Genomic DNA, 14989 nt, shown 5'->3' on the forward strand with positions numbered 1-14989 from the left:
GGCCGAACTTACGGCCATATATACTTGTTTATACTTAAAAAATGCTATAATTTATACTTGGTGGCTAGTTTGAAATCCCCCAAACATATATTTAACATAAATTGCATCTTAAATGTATCCTGATTATACTTTTCTTTTCAGAGTACCACGCAAAATGTGGTTCATAATTATTTATATAATTTATATATAATTCGATCCCCAGTTTTGATTTCCTAAGTCTCCTGGAGGATAAAAATTCTTATAATTAGTCAAACTCCATAGTTTATAATTTTATTCACCATCGAATATATAGAGGATTCCTATATTTTACTTTGTATTCTCGTGTAAACCATTATGGATGAAAACGAATATCATTCACTTTGCCCATTTTCCAATAAACATCGAACTTACCACTTGTTTCATTATTTCCACTCTGAGATCCTGGCTGTTGTTGTGATGCTTGTTGTTGCTGCGATTGTTGCTGCTGTTGTTGTTGATGATGTATATTTGTGGAACAGAAAGCGCTACCACCCAATCCGGCCGACAATGGCGGCTGTGCGCCCACTGGTGGTCCACCAGCTGTCGAAACCCCAGGTGCATTTGTAGGATAACCACTGCTGGCGCGATATGTAGGAGGTGGTGATCCAGCCTCACAATGACCTGGTGGTGGTCCATAGTGTGAAGGTGGCGGTGGATGACCAGCACTGGCATAGTGATGTGGGGGTGGTGGCATGCCATGATGTTCAGCACCCGCCTGCTGATATTGATGATGAGCATGAAGAGCATATTGATGCTGATGATGGACACCACCACTATGTGGTGACATATGATGAGCATGATAGGCAGCCGCTGCTGCTGCTGCCGCTGCAGCATATGATGGTGGCGGAGGACCATGATGCTCTATGGGGCCTTGTTCGGTATGTATCCCCAAATCGGCAGGATTATAAAGACCCGCGGCAGCATTGAGCGTATCGGACAAAGAAGATGCCGAAGTCGTTTGTGATGTTGCCGTTGTTGGAGGTGGTGAAACAACAGGAGTGCCTGGAAGGAAAAGAACATCGAAGGTTAATGATTTGTACTCAATTAATGGGAATGTTTCTCTGTACACTGCAAAAAATATTGGCCTAATACGAAAAATCATGATGCACTTCTTCTCTAGAGAATCGTTACCACTGTGGCCAGATGGACAAATATGGACATCAAGGTTTATATGTGAAAGATAGATAGGTTTAGATAGGTTTATATGTGAAAGATAGATGGCCTAGACAAAATCTGACGCACTTCTCCTCTAGAGAAATGTGACCACTGAGGCCAGATGGAAAAAGATGGGCATCTAGAATAGATATTGCAAAATGTGTTTTGTTACCCCAATATATGGCCTAGAAAAAAGTGGACACACGTTTCCTCTAGAGAAATGTGACCTCTGTGGTCAATAGGGAAAATATTGGCATCCAAATTTATATGTGAAAGATAGATAGTCGCAATATAGGGGACGCACTTCTCCTGTACTCCACTGTGGCCAGATGGAAAAAGATGGGCATCCAGAATAGGTCCTCTATCCGATGGTAAAAACGGATATTGCAAAATGTGTTTGGCGGACCCAATATATGGCCTAGAAAAGTGTGGACGCACTTCTTCTCTAGAGAAACCTGTCATCTGTGGCCAAATGGAAAAGTATGGGCTTCCAGATTTATACATGAAAGATAGATAGTCTCACTATATGGCCTAGAATAAAGGGGACACACTTCACTTGTAGAGAAATGTGACCACGGTGGCCATAGAATAAAGGGGACACACTTCACGTGTAGAGAAATATGACCACGGTGACCATATGGAAAAAGATGGACGTCCAGATTTATTTCTCTATGATAGATAGTCCCAATGGATGGCCTAGTTAGCCAAAAGTTGACGCACTTCTCGTATAGAGAAATGTGGACTCTGTGGCCAAATGAATAAGGATGGCCATCCAGATTTATATGTAAAAGATATATCCTCTATCCGATGGTAAAAACGGATATTGCAAAATGTGTGCGCTCACGAATTTAGTGGGCGCACTTCTCCTCTAGAGAAATGTTATCACTGTGTCCAAATGGAAAATCGATGGACATCCAGATTTATATGTGAAAGATAGATAGCCCCATTATATGGCCTAGAAAAAAGTGAACACACTTCTCCTCTAGAGAAATGTGACCTCTGTGGCCATATGGAAAAAATGGGCATACGGATTTATATGTGAATGATAGATCTTTTAGTTCTCTATCCGATGGAAAAAACGGATATTGCAAAATATGCTTGGGAATCCCAATTTCTTTCCGTGTACTGACAACAGATACAAAAGCTGTATTCTCCCGACAAACTGACCAGATAACTTCCATTAATCCTCCCTCCATGATATATTTAACTCCAAAATAGTTAAAACTACACACACACAATTTTCCTTACCTTCACTTCCACCTGTCGTGGCACCCGGCGGCAACATACTCGACAAAGCACTCAACGGAGTATAGGATTTGGGTGGTGGCTCTGCAGAACCTGGTCTCAACAAACGCTCCTCGGTGACACTCGATTGAACACGATATTGCATTTTGCAATAGGCCTCTTGACCAGCACCAGCACTGGAATTGACATAGACTCCGGTAATGGTAACATCGGTATCTTGGACAATAACCACACTAGACGAGGTGGGGCGACTAGAATCTTTGGCCTCTTTTGTGCTGCTTGTGGTGGTACTGCTACCCGATGAACTCGATGTGGTAGTGGTTGTGGTGTCTGTGTTTGTCTCTTTGGTATCTTTGGAATATTTGGAATCGTTACTTTCCTCACAAATGTTGGAGGGTTTTTCACATTTAGTGGGTGTCTGAGGTGCTGAGGGCTTGGGATTTTCGACAATTGCCGTGGGTTTTGGTGTAGTGGACATAGTAACAGTAGTTATAGAAGTGGAAGTTGTAGTGGAGGTGGCTTTCGTTTCCTTTTCATTGGAGGAGGAAGATGCTGTTGCTGTTATTGCAGATGTTGGTATGGAGGTCGAGGTGTTACTCGTGTCTGTTGAGCTGGTGGTGGTTGCAGCAGTTGTTGATGAAACTGTACTGGTCTTGCTTGGAGACGTTGTAGACACTGGAGCGGTAACTGTAGACGATGACGTGGTCGTCGTCACAGCAGAAACTGTTGTTGTTGAAGTCGACACTTTTGCTGATTTCGAATCCTTGGTGGCAGCCTTGGCCTCCTTGATCTTTTTGCTTGGAGATTTTTGCTCATCTTCATAGGTTTCATAACCACTCAAATGTCCCAGATTTCTATCCAAATGCCTTTCCACTTCATAAGTGGCAGCCACTATAGCACTAGCATTCAGACTAGCCATTCGTTTACGGGCCAATATGCCCTTGTAATCACCTATTAACTCTTCTTTCAGTATACGTTTACGTTTTTTAGGAGGCTTTTTGGCTTCGGGAATTTTAATCTTCTGAGGTTTTTCCTTCTCGGCAGCGTTGTCCTCTTTATCGGAAGATTCCGAATTGGCTTCATCATCAGAGGAGCCAGTGGCAAGCTTGACCACCTTTTTCAAAGGTTTCTTAATTTTGGTATATTTCCGTTTCACCTTAATCGGTTGATCTTCCTTGGTCTTTTCTTCGGCTTTTTCCTTATTCTTTTGTTGCTGTACTCGTTCCTTTTCCAATTCACGTTCCTTCTTAGCTTGCAATTTCTTTTGTAGTTTCTTTCTTTTGATTTTCATTTGCTCTATTTCATCTAATTCACTATCGCTATCGAATTCCCAGTATTTGCCAAAACCTCGACCTCCAGCATCGTTACGTTGCTCTCTTTTGAGTTCGCCCACAGGTTCTTCGACAGGTTGTTCTTCTTCTGTTTCTTCTTTGGTTGGAGGATCTTCGATTTTCAAAGGATCTTCGGATTTTTTATCCTTCTTTCCTTTAGCCGGTTTCTCTTCCGACTTCGAAGTACTGGGCGTCTCCTTAGCTTTATCTTTGTCGAGATCTTTCTCTTTTTGCTTTGATTCATCACGTTTGTCTTTCTCCTCATCGCTATTATCCAGAGTTCGAATCTTAGGAGGTAATAGAGTGGCCTTCGAAAGACCCAATTCATAGGCTGTGCGTGATTCATTTTCGTATAGACATTGGACTTTGGCCAAGGCATTGAGAGAAGCCATGCGGTGTCTCTTCTGACTGAAGACTATTAAATTTTTATCATCCTCCGAATCACTACTCTCAGAGGAGGAAGATTTTGCAGCCACTTTTTGTGGTTTGGAACCTTTGCTCAGTTGAAGTTTCTTGGGGAGTTTGGGGTTGAGTGGCTTTGTAGCTTTGAGATTCTTGGGTTTTATGGTTTTCTTAGAGAGATTCTTCAGTTTAGAGGCCAGAACTTTTTTTGTTTGTTTTGTAACCTTTTTGGTTTTTGGAGGTTGTTTCTTTTTCTCACCCTCCTCTTCGCTAGCTTCATCATTGGACTTCTTTTCTTCTTCCTTAAGGACAACATCATCGTTAGGAGTCTCTATATCATTCTTGGAATTCTCTTTGCCTTCATCGGAAATCTCTTCTTTGGAAATTTCCTTTTGATTTTCGGAATTCTTTTGCTTAATGGGTGTGGTCTTAGGAGTTATTGTATCCTTTTCCATTGACTCCTTTCCACCCACCTCATCACAATCGCCCTCACCTTCGTTGGAGGTTGCGGGATTTTCATCCGATTTCTTTAATTTCTCTTTGAGCGATGTGAATTTCGTAGTGTCCTTTTTGGGAGTTGTCTTCTTGGGACTCGATTTTTCTTCTATTACAGAGAATTCTCTTAAATTTTTCAATATTGGCAATTCCATTTTAATATTATCCTCATCCTCTGATCCCGATTTGAAATCATAGATATCATTCTTGTCGCCCTCCTTCGACTCCGTCTTGGTATTTGTCATCACAATTATTTTCGAGAACTGTGTCTTCTTGGTCACTAGCTTGGGTGTTTTTGTTTTTATGGGATTCACTTTATACTTGGGTTGTAATCTTTGATTTATATTGGAAACTTTTGGTTTTATTTTAGCTGGAATAGGTTTGGGACTAAGGTTTTTCGATTCTTCTTGAGGATTCGCATCTAATATCTCTTTAGATTCCTTTGGGTCGTTTCGAATATCACTCTCTTGGTTTTGGAGAGTTTCCACTTGTGATTTCTCTATAGGAATTTCTTCAATTTCCATTTGTACAACTTCAGTATTCGAGTCAATGGTAACTTTGAGTATTTCGTCCTTCTCTTTCTCTTCGATCAATTTTTCTATATTTGTTTCTAGTTTATTGCACTTTGTGTCATTGGACAAATCGTCTTCTAAAGACGTTTTGGGAATTGGAGATTTCCTGGGGGAATTTTGAGCGATCTCTTTTGGCTCTTGACTCTCAGGGGATTTTTCCGTATTAGCTTCGTCTTCCATTTTATTTTCTTCCTTTTCTTTTATTTCATCTTTCTTTAATTCTTTTTCTGCTTCTTCTGCCTTTGAAGTAGTTGTATGTTTTGGTGATGACTTCTTCCTGGAAGGAGTTTCTTTATTTTCAGGAGATGTTTTCTCCTGCTCCTTGCATTCAATCTCTGGTTCGTTTTTGTGATCGACGACCTGCTTATCTTCACCTATATCCTTCTTTTCTTCCTCATCCTTAGTTTTAATATCTTTTGTATCATTATCCCCTGCATTTGTTTTGTCCTCTTGTTTATCTTGTGCTTTGCTTTTATTCACAGTGGATTTCTTTTGTTTTTGATTATTTTCCATTCTTGCTTTTTTAGCAGCAATTTTCTTTTTCGTTTCAATCAAAGGCATGATTTCTCCCTCCGTTTTACTCACACTATCTGACATTTTTTCAGCTTCTTCTTTATTTTCGGGGACATTTGAATCTAAACTCTCTTTTGGTTTTTCCGATTTTGACTCTTGAACTTGGACTTTCTTACTTGTCTCTGGGGCCGTTGGGATTTTCTCTTCCTCCTTTTCTTTGGCCAACTCTTTCGTTTGAGTGTTACCAGATTTCGCTGCTGTCTTCTTCTTCTCTTCATCCGTTACTTTTGGCCTTTTCACTGGCTTGGGGGTAGTCAAAGTGGCAATTACCTTCACTGCTGCTGCCCTAGATTTAGTTTTCACATTCTCCGATATGGATGACTTCATGCCAAGTTCTTGTATGTTTTGCTCTTTCGGCAGTAGATTATCGAAGCCACTTATTTTGATATCGAGATTTTTCAACATTTTACTGATTGCCTTATGTTTGCCATCCTTTTTAGTATCTTGCGGTTTATTGCTATCGCTAGTTGTGCTGGAACTTGAACTTGGATTTTCGTCTTTTGATTCTCGTTTTTGATCGGAGTCTTTAGCCACTATTTTGGCATTGGCGCTCTCGTTAGCAGCTTCCGAGGAAGATCGTTTGGCATTTTCTCTTGACGAAGCTCGTGTTGTGCTCTTTTTCTCCTCTGTTTTCTCTTTGGATTTTTTCTCCTCAACCGTTGTAGTACCACTATCTTTGCTTGGTGACTGAGGAGTAATCTCTGGTTTATCTTTTGCTCCTGCCTTAGTCGATTTTTTAGCTGGTGAAGTTGATGGTTCTGCTGTCTTTGCAGTGTCCTTCTTTGTAGGAGTTCCGGAGACTGGAGTTGTGACAGACTTTATTGGTGGTTTACGACCACTTGGGGACAAACTGGTACTTCCAGTGGCGGGACGCTGTTTTTTCGCCGAAGTTGTTGCAGCGTTTGAACGTTGCTGTCGCTCAGCAACAGATAAACGCCTTTTCGGTCCCATCCCCCTGCAAAAACGAAAGAAAATAAAAATATGACAAAATTAAAAATTTGAAAAGATATTTAAACAGTCGTCTCCAATAAATCTGGGAAATATCCTTAGGATAGTTAAAGAGATCTCATACGTCAACCTCAAATTGAGTAGAATGTTTTTTTTTCTGCTGAAGGTATTGAATTTTAATTGGCATCGTACTAACATTGCTGCATATTAGGAATTTCTAGTACTCAACAATCTCCTATACAAAAAGTTTTATATCTATAGAACGTTTTATCAAAATTTTATGTGTATAGAAAATTTTATCAAAATTTTATTTCTACAGAAAAGTTTGTCAAAATGCAGTCTATAGGGCTTTGCCCAAATAAATTTGACAAGCATACTTTTCCTCTGTTGGTTAAGCTACACTTGTAGTTTAGTCAATGCATGGATTTAAGCTGAAATCAAAAACAACAATAATGATTGAAGAGAAAACCAACAATAACAAACAAAACGAATGAAGATAGAGGAAGCACGCTCAAAAACAAACCCAGCCAACTACATTCAAATCGATGATCTGAGTTTGGCACAGGAAAAGAGATATGCTTGCAAATTTGTTTAGGCAGTAGCCGACTATTAAACCTTTTTTCGGAAGGTTCAAGTGTAGTTCACTTTGGGTTCAGTGAATTAACCGAATTTATTCTGATAATTGATACATTCAAATCGATGATCTGAGTTTGGCACAGGAAAAGAGATATGCTTGCAAATTTGTTTAGGCAGTAGCCGACTATTAAACCTTTTTTCGGAAGGTTCAAGTGTAGTTCACTTTGGGTTCAGTGAATTAACCGAATTTATTCTGATAATTGGTTGATAGTTTTGCTGCAAGTAGAGGATGCTGATGAGGAATGTGGTAATTCCGAAACTGCTGTACATCCAACCATCTTGCAGTCTATAGGGCTTTGCCCAAATAAATTTGACAAGCAAGTATGCTTGCTTCCTCTGTTGGTTAAGCTACACTTGTAGTTTACTCAATCCATTGTTTTAAGCTGAATTCAAAAACAACAATAAAATATTATTTCTACAGAAAATTTGTCAAAATTTTATTTATATAGAAAAATTTGTAAAAATTTTGTGTGTACAGAAAAATTTGTCAAAATATTATTTATACAGAAAATGTTGTAAAATTTCATTTTTGTAGAAACTTTTGTCAACACTTTAGTTTTATAGAAAAATTTGTTAACACTTTATTCTTATAGAAAATGTTGTCAACATTTTATCTCCATAGAAAAATTTTTCATAATTTTATTTCTATAGCAAATTTTGTTAAAGTTTTATTTCTATAGAAAATTTTGTCAACACTTTATTTTATAGAAATTTTGATGAACATTTTATTTCTATAGAAAATATTGTCAAAGTTTTATTAACATAGAAAATTTTGCCAAAATTTTGTTTCTATAGAAAATTTTGTCAAAATTTTATTTCTATAAAAATTTTGGTAAAATTTTTAATTTCTATAAAAAAATTTATTTCTATAGAAAATTTTGTCAAAACTTTATTTCAATAGCAAATTTTGTTAAAATTTTATTTTTATATAAAAATTTTGTCACAATTTTATTTCTATAAAAATATTTTGTCAATTTTTTTATTTCTATAAAAAATTTTATTTCTATAGCAAATTTTGTTAAAATTTTATTTCTATAGAAAATTGTGTCAAAATTTTATTTCTATAGAAAATTTTGTCAAAATTTTATTTCTATACAAAAGTTTGTCAAAATTTTAGTTCTACAGAAAATTTTGTCAAAATTTTATTTCTATAGAAAATTTTGTCAAAATTTTAATAACATAGAAAATTTTGCCATTTTTGTAAAATTTTTTATTTCTATAAAAAATTTTATTTCTATAGCAAATTTTGCTAAAATTTTAGTTTTATATAAATATTTTGTCAAAATTTTATTTCTATAGAAAATTTTGTCAACATTTTAATTCTATAAAAATTTTTGTAAAATTTTTTATTTCTAAGAAAATTTTGTCAAAATTTTATTTCTATAGCAAATTTTGTTAAAATTTTATTTTTATATAAACATTTTGTCAAAATTTTATTCCTATCGAAAATTTTGTTTCTATAAAAATATTTTGTCAAATTTATTTCTATAAACATTTTTATGTTTATAGCAAATTTTGTCAAAATTTTATTTCTATAGCAAATTTTGTTAAAATTTCATATCTATAGAAAATTGTGCCAAAATTTTATTTCTATAGAAAATTATGTCAAAATTTTATTTCTATAGAAAAGTTTGTCAAAATATTATTTCTACAGAAAAATTTTTCAAAATATTATTTATACAGAAAATTTTGTCAAAATTTCATTTTTGTAGAAAATGTTGTCAACACTTTAGTTTTATAGAAAATTTTGTCAACACTTTATTCTTATAGAAAATGTTATTAAAATTTTATTTCTATAGAAAAATTTGTCATAACTTTATTTCTATAGCAAATTTTGTTAAAATTTTATTCCTATAGCAAATTTTGTTAAAATTTTATTTCTATAGAAAATTTTGTCAACACTTTATTTTTATAGAAGATTTTATCAAAATTTTATTTCAATAGCAAAGTTTGTTAAAATTTTATTTCTATACAAAATTGTGTCAAAAAATTTTATTTTTATAGAAAATTCTGCCAAAATTTTATTTCTATAGAAAAGTTTGTCAAAATTTTAGTTCTACAGAAAATTTTGTCAAAATTTTATTTCTAAATTTGTCATAACTTTATTTCTATAGCAAATTTTGTTAAAATTTTATTCCTATAGCAAATTTTGTTAAAATTTTATTTCTATAGAAAATTTTGTCAACACTTTATTTTTATAGAAGATTTTATCAAAATTTTATTTCAATAGCAAAGTTTGTTAAAATTTTATTTCTATACAAAATTGTGTCAAAAAATTTTATTTTTATAGAAAATTCTGCCAAAATTTTATTTCTATAGAAAAGTTTGTCAAAATTTTAGTTCTACAGAAAATTTTGTCAAAATTTTATTTCTATAGAAAATTTTGTCAAAATTTTATTAACATAGAAAATTTTGTTTCTATAGAAAATTTTGTAAAAATGTTATTTCTATAAACATTTTTATAAAATTTTTTATTTCCATAAAAAATGTATTTCTATAAAAATTTTGTCAAAATTTTATTTCTATAGCAAATTTTGTTAAAATTTTATTTTTATATAAATATTTTGTCAAAATTTTGTTTCTATAATAATTTTTGTAAAATTTTTTATTTCTATAGAAAATTTTGTCAAAATTTTATTTCTATATCAAATTTTGTTAAAATTTTATTTTTATATAAAAATTTTGTCAAAATTTTATTTCTATAGAAAATTTTGTCACAATTTTGTTTCTATAAAAATATTTTGTCAAATTTTTTATTTCTATAAAAAATTTATTTTTATAGAAAATTTTGTCAAAATTTTATTTCTATAGCAAATTTTGTTAAAATTGTATTTCTATAGAAAATTGTGTCAAAATTTTATTTCTATAGAAAATTATGTCAAAATTTTATTTCTATAGAAAAGTTTGTCAAAAATTTAGTTCTACAGAAAATTTTGTCAAAATTTTATTTCTATAGAACATTTTGCCAAAATTGTGTAGCTTATCCAACAGAGGAAAAGAATGTTTGTCAAATTTATTTGGGCAAAGCCCTATAGACTGCAAGATGGTTGGATGGACGCACGTTTCGGAATTACCACATTCCTCATCAGCATCCTCTACTTGCAGCAAAACTATCAACCAATTATCAGAATAAATTTTTATTTCTATAAAAATTTTATTTCTATATAAAAATTTGTTAAAATTGTATTCCTATAAAAATATTTTGTCAAGTTTTTTATTTCTATAAAAAATTTTATTTTTATAGAAAATTTTGTCAAAATGTTATTTCTATGTTGTTGTAACAGTTTATTGTGATCTCATCCATTTCATGTTATACGCTTGGTACATCAGCTTGTTGGCAGATCAAGGAACTCTGCGACTAAGGTGGGGTGTGTCCAGAGTGATCTGGTGGTAAGTCGGGTTGGTTTGGCTGGCCAAGAGAAAAGATGACGCGTGTCGTGTGGCCCTTGGTTGCAAATTGGACAAACGTCAGCTACGCTGCTATCAATCACCGATAAGTAGGAATTGAGGCGGCTGCACTTGCCTGATCTTAATTGGGCCAAAACTACCCTAGTCTGCCGTGGGAGGTCTCTTTCCTCCGGTGCTATGGGCGGTGGTCGGACTCCAAGAACAGGATTAACCTTGTAGCTTCTCACCGCTTCAGCTACAGTATCCTCATGAATCCTGTTCAAACCTGCCTGGTACGCTGCTTGATCTAGAGGCTCTCTTTTATAGCGCTGGATCTCGCGCTCTAGATTATGTATATCAACCCTTACGTTCCTGGGTGGTGGTTGTGTATCCATAAGATGGTGGTTTGGATGATTACTGCGATAACAACCCAGGAGATACTGCTTTGACAACACGTAGTTGTGTCTTCGCACAGGGATGATCTTTGTCTCCACATAAAGGTGATCCAGGGGTGTGCTGCGGAGACACCCAGTCGCAGTTCTAAGAGCAGCGTTCTGGCAGGTTTGTATGTTATTTCACTGCGTATCACTGGTCTGTGGTGTCCACACTGGCGCTGCATAGTTTACCACTGACCGGCCAATTGCCTTATAAGTAGTTAGCAAGGTTTCTTTGTCCGCACCCCAAGTACTGCCGGCAAGTGACTTTATTTCTATAGAAAATTTTGTCAAAATGTTATTTCTATAGAAAATTTTGTCAAAATTTTATTGATATAGCAAATTTTGTTAAAATTTTATTTCTGTAGAAAATTGTGTCAAAATTTTATTTCTATAGAAAAATTTGCCAAAATTTTGTTTCTTTAGAAAAGTTTGTCAAAATTTTATTTCTATTGAAAATTCTGTCAACATTTTATTTCTATCGAAAAGTTTGCCAAAATTTTGTTTCTCTAGAAAAGTTTGCCAAAATTTTATTTCTATAGAAAATTTGCGAAGTATCTCTTAGTTGGAGAAGAGTATTTTGTAAAATCTACCAAAACTTCAAGGACTACCAAACAGTAAAAAAAATCTTCCATTTTTGGTTGGTAGAATGGCAACTGTGTGACTCCATTTTTCGATTATTGCTTTATGATGAGCATCACACCCCACAATAATTTCACAATGATTATTCCGTTTAAATATCTAAATACCATCTCTTCCATTTCCAATTTAGTTCATACAATAAAATCACCTTTTTTTTTGGTGTTAGCTTTAAACTTTTAATCGTATCAATTTTTGTTCGCAATACCCCTTCCGGCTAATAAAAGTTTGTTAGAATGAGTCTTTCATAGTTCCCAATGAAATTGAAATTTAAAGTTTGTTTAAAAAAACGAAAACATTAGCAATCACTTTGCCCAAAAACTTTTCAAATAAATCAAATGGCATCGAATAATCCTGGGGCAAAAAAAAGAGATTACATGTGAATGTGATTTTTATCGATACGAACGAAAACAATATTCGGACGTGTTGGATAATCTATTGAAAAGCTAATATTGAAATATTTGCTTTGGAAATTTAACACAATTCATGTTGTTATATTCGTAGAAATAAAAGAATCAAAAATCACAATGGACGGAAGAGTAATGTTTTTTTTTTTTTGTTTGTTTTTTGATAGAGAATTCTTAACCCATTAACGACCAAAATGAAACTGCCGGAGAATAATTGATTTTATGGCTTTTATTTACTCAGTAACAACTAAATAAAAAAAAACTGTCACTTTTTAGAAAAAAGGATGTCCCCATGTGGGGACATTGGGCAGATTACGTAGGAAATTATCCAAAAATCTCCATTACCTTGTAGTACAATTTTAAACTTAAAATATAAAAACACACAATCGACATATTATATGCGAAAAATTATAGATTTTAGATAATACTATTGAAAGTATTTTACGAAAATTATCCGAATAATAACAAGAATATTAGCGCACTTGTTTATCAAATGCGACCAAGTGTCTTTATTTATAGATCAAATGCAGTATAAAGTTGTCGTACGTGTATTTAAAATTACAAAAATAACGGGTTCATAGTTCATAGTTGTTTGACTTTAAACAGGTATCTTCATATGGGAACAAAGGGCGGTAATGGGTTAAAAGACTCAATTTGGATGAAGAAAATGGGAATCAGGAGTATCATTACTTGCTATTATTAATAGTTAGAAAGCAGGATATTTCACATATGACGAAAACTACGACCATCAATACGAAATTGAAAAAAAAAACAAGTATATACGGCCGTAAGTTCGGCCAGGCCGAATCTTATGTACCCTCCACCATGGATTGCGTAGGAACTTCTACTAAAGGCTATCATCCACAATCGAATTACTTGGGTTGCGGCAACACTTGCCGATGGCAAGGTATCTTAAAACTTCCTTACACCGTAATATATAACACATAGTCCATACGTGGTATATATTAAACTAAAAAAGGCCGATTAAATACGTTTATAATTAAGTTTAAAGTTTCTATAGAAATAAAATTTTGACAAAATAAAATTTTGCTAGATTATTTTTCGGCTCGGGTGGCAACCATGATTATGAACCGATATGGACCAATTTTTGTGTGATTGGGGATCGGCTACATATAACTATAGACCGATATGGACCAATTATGGCATGGTTATAAGCGGCCTTATACTAACACCACGTTGCAAATTTCAACCGGATCGGATGAATTTTGCTCCTCCAAGAGGCTCCAGAGATCAAATCTGGGGAACGGTTTATATGGGGGCTACATATAATTATGGACCGATATGGACCAATTCTTACATGGTTGTTAGAGACCATATACTTACACCACGTACCAAATTTCAACCGGATCGGATGAATTTTGCTCTTCTAAGAGGCTCCGGAAGTCAAATCTTATATGGGGGCTATATATAATTATGGACCACTTTTGGCATGGTTGTAAGAGACAAAATGCTAACACCCTGTACCAAATTTCAGTCGGATCGGATGAAACTTTGTTCTCTTAGAGGCTTCGCAAGCCAAATCGGGGGATCGGTTTATATGGGGGCTATATGTAATTATGGACCGATATGGACCAATTTTTGCATGGTTGTTAGAGACCATATACTAACACCATGTACCAAATTTCAGCCGGATCGGATGAAATTTGCTTCTCTTAGAGCAATCGCAAGCCAAATTTGGGGGTCCGTTTATATGGGGGCTATACGTAAAAGTATACCGATATGGCCCATTTACAATACCATCCGACCTACATCAATAACAACTACTTGTGCCAAGTTTCAAGTCGATACCTTGTTTCGTTCGGAAGTTAGCGTGATTTCAACAGACGGACGGACATGCTCAGATCGTCTCAGAATTCCACCACGACCCAGAATATATATGCTTTATGGGGTCTTAGAGCAATATTTCGATGTGTTACAAACGGAATGACAAAGTTAATATACCCCCATCCTATGGTGGAGGGTATAAAAATGAATTGAATGAAGAATTGGGAGGTCTTTGACTCGAAAATTACACTCAAAAATACTCAAAAGAGTGTAGTTGAATTCAATGAATTTGAGCCTCCATAAAAGATTTTGGTATTGATTCTGTGACCATTTGTCGAAGTTTCATTCTATGTTTGCCATATATCATACGGTTAGGTTAGGTGGCAGCCCGACTTAGACTATTCAGTCCATTGTGATACCACATTGGTGAACTTCTCTCTTATCATTAAGTGCTGCACGATTCCATGTTAAGCTCAATGACAAGGGACCTCCTTTTTATAGCCGAGTCCGAACGGCGTTCCACATTGCAGTGAAACCACTTAGAGAAGTTTTGAAACCCTCAGAAATGTCACCACTATTACTGAGGTGGGATAATCCACCGCTGAAAAACTTTGTTGGTGTTCGATCGAAGCAGGAATCGAACCCACGACCTTGTGTATGCAAGGCGGGCATGCTAACCATTGCACCACGTTGGCTCCCATATATCATAAAAGGTACAGAAAATGTAAAAAGCATTTTTTACACTCAAAAAAAAAAAAGTTTACTTGGATCCAAAGATTTTGACTTTCCCTTAACGATTTTGGTATTGATTCCGAGCCAAAGATGCGGCTTCTTTCAAATAAAGAAATATTTTAGCGACCCATCTGGCTTTAAATCTAGAACCCATAAAATTAAAATTTCATTTATAAAATTTGCATTCTCTTTTCGCGGTTTATTAATAAAGGTACTCACGTACAAACAAA

The 14989-nt window shown here is 34.6% G+C and overlaps 1 protein-coding gene across 1 annotated transcript in view; it reads right to left on the minus strand.

The window, feature by feature from the left end:
* Window positions 1–331: 331 nt before the first annotated feature.
* Window positions 332–14989, minus strand: part of LOC142230966 (uncharacterized) — a 53547-nt gene continuing 38889 nt past the window's right edge. The window contains exons 3-4 of the mRNA XM_075301584.1: window positions 2422–6746; window positions 332–1020 (exon numbers count right to left, since the gene is read on the minus strand). Of these exons, the coding sequence (XP_075157699.1) occupies window positions 332–1020; window positions 2422–6742 (5010 nt within the window). The 5' untranslated portion in view covers window positions 6743–6746. The remainder of the gene's footprint in view (window positions 1021–2421; window positions 6747–14989) is intronic.

The sequence above is a fragment of the Haematobia irritans genome, chromosome 3 (genome assembly GCF_050003625.1).
Source record: "Haematobia irritans isolate KBUSLIRL chromosome 3, ASM5000362v1, whole genome shotgun sequence".
Classification (NCBI taxonomy): Eukaryota; Metazoa; Arthropoda; class Insecta; order Diptera; family Muscidae; genus Haematobia; species Haematobia irritans.